This window comes from Oncorhynchus clarkii, unplaced genomic scaffold (genome assembly GCF_045791955.1).
Source record: "Oncorhynchus clarkii lewisi isolate Uvic-CL-2024 unplaced genomic scaffold, UVic_Ocla_1.0 unplaced_contig_2530_pilon_pilon, whole genome shotgun sequence".
Classification (NCBI taxonomy): domain Eukaryota; kingdom Metazoa; phylum Chordata; class Actinopteri; order Salmoniformes; family Salmonidae; genus Oncorhynchus; species Oncorhynchus clarkii.
The window spans coordinates 362,501-370,000 of NW_027261135.1; the positions used below are offsets into that span (position 1 = coordinate 362,501).

A 7,500-nucleotide genomic window follows, 5' to 3' on the forward strand; every position below is an offset into this window, starting at 1 on the left:
TAAAGTATATAGCCACAGTAACATAATTATTATTAAGGTATATAGCCACAGTAACATAATTATTATTAAGGTATATAGCCACAGTAACATAATTATTATTAAGGTATATAGCCACAGTATCAGCTCTCTCTTCTTACAGTATAATAAAGTCCCTGCATACATTCACACAGATTAAGCACTACTTAAAACCCAGTTCTTTTTCAAAGTAGGAATATACAGTGTGTGTGTGTGTGTGTGTGTATGTGTGTGTGTGTGTGTGTCTTACCATTATTATGAGCGTGGCAGGGCCTATGAAACTCCATATAAAATATGTGTCCAACCGCAACCAACACCTGCAGAGAGAGAGGGAGAGAGAGAGGGAGAGAGATAGAGAGAGACAGAAAGGGGGGGAGAGAGAGAGAGGGGGGAGAGAGAAAGAGAGGGGGAGAGAGAGAGGGGGGAGAGACAGAGAGAGAGAGAGAGCGAGAGAGAGAGAGAGAGAGAGAGAGAGAGAGAGAGAGAGAGAGAGAGAGAGAGAGGGGAGAGAGATGGGGTTAGGGAGAGAGAGAAGGGGAGAGAGAGAGAGAGGGGGAGAGAGATAGAGAGGGAGAGGGGAGAGAGAGAGGGGGAGAGAGAGAGAGAGGGGGGATAGAGAGGGGGGAGAGAGAGCGAGAGAGAGGGGGGGAGAGAGAGAGGGGGGGGGGGGGAGAGGGGGATAGAGAGAGAGAGAGGGGGAGAGAGAGAGAGGGGGAGAGAGCGAGAGAGAGAGAGAGAGGAAGAGAGAGGAGAGAGAGAGAGAGAGAGAGAGAGAGAGAGAGAGAGAGAGAGAGACAGAGGAAGAGAGATAGAGAGAGAGGGGAGAGAGAGAGAGAGAGAGAGAGAGAGAGACAGAGAGAGAGAGGGAACATAAATCAGACATGCCAAAAGCCCAGTAGTAAGCACGGGAGGGAGAGAGGGAATGAGGGAGAGGGATAAAAAACATGCCTTATATACAGAGGGATAGAGAATGGTTGAGGATTTACCATAACCCGACAGGACAGAGAGAGAGATTGAATATACACACAGAACATACATAACCCAGATGAGACAGACAGACAGACAGACAGACAGACAGACAGACAGACAGACAGACAGACAGACAGATAGGGGTGAGCGCCTGATAAATAAATAAACCTCCCTGAAGGGTTCAAAGACATGACATCACTGCTATCTCCAGATGTAGAGACATGACATCACTGCTATCTCCAGATGTAGAGACATGACATCACTGCTATCTCCAGATGTAGAGACATGACATCAACGCTATCTCCAGATGTAGAGACATGACATCAACGTTATCTCCAGATGTAGAGACATGACATCACTGCTATCTCCAGATGTAGAGACATGACATCACTGCTATCTCCAGATGTAGAGACATGACATCACTGCTATCTCCAGATGTAGAGACATGACATCACTGCTATCTCCAGATGTAGAGACATGACATCACTGCTATCTCCAGATGTAGAGACATGACATCACTGCTATCTCCAGATGTAGAGACATGACATCACTGCTATCTCCAGATGTAGAGACATGACATCACTGCTATCTCCAGATGTAGAGATATGACATCACTGCTATCTCCAGATGTAGAGACATGACATCAACGCTATCTCCAGATGTAGAGATATGACATCAACGTTATCTCCAGATGTAGAGACATGACATCACTGCTATCTCCAGATGTAGAGACATGACATCAACGCTATCTCCAGGTGTAGAGACATGACATCACTGCTATCTCCAGATGTAGAGACATGACATCAACGCTATCTCCAGATGTAGAGACATGACATCACTGCTATCTCCAGATGTAGAGACATGACATCAACGCTATCTCCAGGTGTAGAGACATGACATCACTGCTATCTCCAGATGTAGAGACATGACATCACTGCTATCTCCAGATGTAGAGATATGACATCACTGCTATCTCCAGACATAGAGATGTGACATCAACGCTATCTCCAGACATAGATATATGACATCACTGCTATCTCCAGATGTAGAGACATGACATCAACGCTATCTCCAGACATAGAGATATGCTATCACTGCTATCTCCAGGTGTAGAGATATGACATCACTGCTATCTCCAGACGTAGAGATATGACATCACTGCTATCTCCAGACATAGATATATGACATCACTGCTATCTCCAGGTGTAGAGATATGACATCGCCTAGATCTCCATATGACATTGTAGTGTGTGTGTGTTTCTTTAAATAGTGAGTTATAGGTGCAACCCTCGCTAGCAGTATTTATGAAGTAGATAAATTACTGGGACAAGGTGAAAAGGACAAGAGTGTGCACACACACACACACACACACACACACACACACACACACACACACACACACACACACACACACACACACACACACACACACACACACACACACACAGGTTAAAAGTGGTAGTAAAATATGTTACCAGACACATGGTATATTAAATAACCCTGAATATCTTTACTTATCAATTCATCACAACACAAGGGAGCTCCACTCAGATGACTTTCTCTCTCTCTCTGTGTGTGTGTGTGTGTGTGTGTGTTAAGCTGGTTTAAATGGCCGACTGATTCATGACCTGCTAGTTGAATTATTCATCTTCCAATTTCTGCCACATTAGACAGAGCTCCATTATGGGTCTGGGCTGAGCCACTGTGACCTCCACAACGGCTCTAGCAGAGCTAGTGTCACATTTTATAATGGGCCCTGAATTAGACTCAGTGCGACTGGCCAGTCATTCTGGCTCTCAGCTGAGCCAGAATCACCTTTAGAATGGCCTCTCAATGAGAGTCAATGCGACTGGCCAATCAATCTGGGTCAGTTTCACCTTTTATAATGGGCCCTGAATGGGACTTAAGTGCGACTGGCCAGTCATTCCGGGCTCCGCGCTGAGCCAGCGTCACTTTTTAGAATAGTACGAGTTTGTACAGCAAACCCACGTTCACAACATCATTAATGTGCTTCATTGGGGAGGGGGGGTGGGGTGGGGGATGGGGGGACACTTCCTCAGTCTCAGAGTAAAAGCTGCCAAAGTCGATTGGGCTCCAGTGAGCCTGTTAGATCCAGTCTGCTACACTGACAGGTGGCGCCAGTGAGATTTCATACCTTAGTGATAAAAGGTGAGGATGGGGTGGGAGGGCGTTCCTCTGTGGGCACAGTTCTGTTCCACCTAGTTCTATGGTACAGTCTTGTGTTTACAGGTCTTTGTTGAGCTGAGCTCGACTGGAATTATTGATGAACTCTACTTCTGAATCTAGAACCTAATATTTAAATTAGGGATATTTGATCAAATATTGATCTGATGTGGAATCCTGCTTGGTGTTGCCTGACGGTTAAATGCTGCCGTGTGTGTGTGTGTGTGTGTGTGTGTGTGTTTGTGTGTGTGTGTGAGTACGTGTGATGGTCCTAGTGGCCCACAAAGATACTATACTAAACTACTATATTACTCTACACCACTATACTATACTACTTTTAAATATTATACTATACTAAACTGCTATACCACTATACTATACTATACTATATTATACTGGTATTATATATATTATACTATACAATAAAAGTATAGTATGGTACTATACTACCAAACAATAATACCATACTGTACTACTACACTATATTATTATTATATATTATACTATACTAAACTGCTATACCACTATACTATACTATACTATATTATACTAGTATTATATATATTACACTATACAATACAAGTATAGTATGGTACTATAATACCAAACAATAATACCATACTGTACTACCACACTATATTACTGTGATATACCACTATACTATACTATACTTTACTATACAAAACAATACTCTACTATATTATACTATACTATAACATACTACAATACTATATTGTAATACTATAATACACTATACTACTATAGTGCACTATACTGTACACTATTCTATACTACTTTGCTATATTTCCTATATTATACTACTATACTATATTATACTACAATACTATATTATACTCTACTGCTATAATATACTACTATACTATATATACTATTTTACTATATTATACTACTTTACTATATTATACTACTATACTATATTATAATACTATACTATACTACTATACTATATTATACTACGATACTATACTATATTATACTACTGTACTATACTATACTATATTATACTACTTTACTATATTATACTACTATACTATATTATAATACTATACTATACTACTTTACTATATTATAATACTATACTATATTATACTCTACTGCTATAATATACTACTATACTATACTATACTACTATACTATATTATACTACTATACTATACTATATTATACTACTGTACTATACTATACTATATTATACTACTTTACTATATTATACTACTATACTATATTATAATACTATACTATACTACTTTACTATATTATGCTACTATACTATATTATACTCTACTGCTATAATATACTACTATACTATATTATAATACTATACTATACTACTATACTCTACTGCTATAATATACTACTTTACTATATTATACTACTATACTATATTATTATGCTATACTATACTACTTTACTATGCTATACTACTATACTATATTATAATACTTTATTATACTACTATACCATATTATAATACTATACTATACTACTATACTATATTATACTCCAATACTATATTATACTCTACTGCTATAATATACTACTATACTATATTATAATACTATACTATACTACTTTACTATATTATACTACTATACTACATTATACTCTACTGCTATAATATACTACTATACTATATTATAATACTATACTATACTACTTTACTATATTATACTACTATACTATATTATACTACTTTACCATATACTACTACTACTACTACTATATTATACTAATATACTATATAATACTCTACTATACAATATATACTCACTGTCCTTTCAGTAACTCCCATAGTCCAATATAGCAGCCACTATAACATCTGGTTAACCATATCCCTCCCTCCCTCCCTCCCTCCCTCCCTCCCACAGCCACTATAACATCTGGTTAACCATATCCCTTCCTCCCATGCCCCCTCCCCCTCCTTCCTCCTCCTTCCCTCCCTCCCACAGTCACTATAACAGCTGGTTAAACATATCCCTCCCTCCCTCCCTCCCATCCCCCTCTCTCTCTCCCTCCCTCGCTCACTCACTCCCTCCCTTCCTCCCTCACTCCCTCCCTACTCACACTCTGTCTGTGCCGTAGCTCCTGTAGTCCACTATAACAGCTGGTTAACCATATCCCTCCCTCCCCCCTCCCTCCCTCCCTCCCCCCTCCCCCCCCTCCATCCCCCCCTCCCTCCCTCCCTCCCTCCCCCCCTCTCCCTCCCTCCCCCCCCTCTCCCTCCCTCCCCCCCATCCCCCTCCCTCCCTCCCTCCCTCCAACCCCCTCCCCCCCCCCACCCCTCCCCCCACCCCCCCCCCACCCCCCCCCCTCCCCCCTCCCCCTCCCTCCCCCTCCCCCTCCCCCCCTCCCTCCCTCCCTCCCTACTCACACTCTGTCTGTGCCGTAGCTCCTGTAGTCCACTGCAGCGGAGACGGCCACTATAACAGCAGGAACCCCGTACCCAGCCAGGTAGAAGTACTTGGTTCTGGAGTGCTCTGATTCAAACACCTCCACTAGCATGATGTACAGCTGAACCCCCTCTAGGAACATCCAGGTAAACGCAGACAGGAAGAAGAAATGGAGCAGGGCCGCGAAGACGGCACACGCAATCTGGAGGAGAGGAGAGATGTAGGGGTTAGACGGGAGACTACTAGAGAACACAGGAGGAGAGATGTAGGGGTTAGACGGGAGACTACTAGAGAACACAGGAGGAGAGGAGAGATGTAGGGGTTAGACGGGAGACTACTAGAGAACACAGGAGGAGAGATGTAGGGGTTAGATGGGAGACTACTAGAGAACACATGAGGAGAGATGTAGGGGTTAGATGGGAGACTACTAGAGAACACAGGAGGAGAGATGTAGGGGTTAGACGGGAGACTACTAGAGAACACAGGAGGAGAGGAGAGATGTAGGGGTTAGATGGGAGACTACTAGAGAACACAGGAGGAGAGGAGAGATGTAGGGGTTAGATGGGAGACTACTAGAGAACACAGGAGGAGAGGAGAGATGTAGGGGTTAGACGGGAGACTACTAGAGAACACAGGAGGAGAGATGTAGGGGTTAGATGGGAGACTACTAGAGAACACAGGAGGAGAGGAGAGATGTAGGGGTTAGACGGGAGACTACTAGAGAACACAGGAGGAGAGGAGAGATGTAGGGGTTAGACGGGAGACTACTAGAGAACACAGGAGGAGAGGAGAGATGTAGGGGTTAGACGGGAGACTACTAGAGAACACAGGAGGAGAGATGTATGGGTTAGACGGGAGACTGCTAGAGAACGCAGGAGGAGTGGAGAGATGTAGGGGTTAGACGGGAGACTACTAGAGAACACAGGAGGAGAGATTTAGGGGTTAGACGGAAGACTACTAGAGAACCCAGGAGGAGAGGAGAGAGATGTAGGGGTTAGACGGGAGACTACTAGAGAACGCAGGAGGAGAGATGTAGTGGTTAGATGGGAGACTACTAGAGAACACAGGAGGAGAGGAGAGATGTAGGGGTTAGACGGGAGACTACAAGAGAACACAGGAGGAGAGGAGAGATGTAGGGGTTAGATGGAAGACTACTAGAGAACGCAGGAGGAGAGGAGAGATGTAGGGGTTCGACGGGAGACTACTAGAGAACACAGGAGGAGAGGAGAGATGTAGGGGTTAGACGGGAGACTACTAGAGAACGCAGGAGGAGATTAGAGATGTAGGGGTTAGACGGGAGACTACTAGAGAACGCAGGAGGAGAGGAGAGATGTAGGGGTTAGACGGGAGACTACTAGAGAACACAGGAGGAGAGATTTAGGGGTTAGACGGAAGACTACTAGAGAACCCAGGAGGAGAGGAGAGAGATGTAGGGGTTAGACGGGAGACTACTAGAGAATGCAGGAGGAGAGGAGAGATGTAGGGTTTAGATGGGAGACTACTAGAAAACACATGAGGAGAGGAGAGATGTAGGGGTTAGATGGGAGGATACTAGAGAACACAGGAGGAGAGATGTAGGGGTTAGATGGGAGACTACTAGAGAACACAGGAGGAGAGATGTAGGGGTTAGATGGGAGACTACTAGAGAACACAGGAGGAGAGGAGAGAGATGTAGGGGTTAGATATGAGACTACGAGAGAGCGCAGGAGGAGAGGAGAGAGATGTAGGGGTTAGATAGGAGACTACTAGATAACGCAGGAGGAGAGGAGTGAGATGTAGGGGTTAGACGGGAGACTACTAGAGAACGCAGGAGGAGAGGTGAGATGTAGGGGTTAGATGGGAGGATACTAGAGAACACAGGAGGAGAGATGTAGGGGTTAGATGGGAGACTACTAGAGAACACAGGAGGAGAGATGTAGGG

General features: G+C 43.7%; 1 protein-coding gene across 1 annotated transcript in view; it reads right to left on the minus strand.

Moving 5' to 3' along the window:
* The window catches only part of LOC139405153 (adhesion G protein-coupled receptor L3-like), a 146,716-nt gene that overhangs the window by 30,482 nt on the left and 108,734 nt on the right, over positions 1 to 7,500 (minus strand). The window contains exons 14-15 of the mRNA XM_071147571.1: positions 5,561 to 5,781; positions 266 to 332 (exon numbers count right to left, since the gene is read on the minus strand). Of these exons, the coding sequence (XP_071003672.1) occupies positions 266 to 332; positions 5,561 to 5,781 (288 nt within the window). The remainder of the gene's footprint in view (positions 1 to 265; positions 333 to 5,560; positions 5,782 to 7,500) is intronic.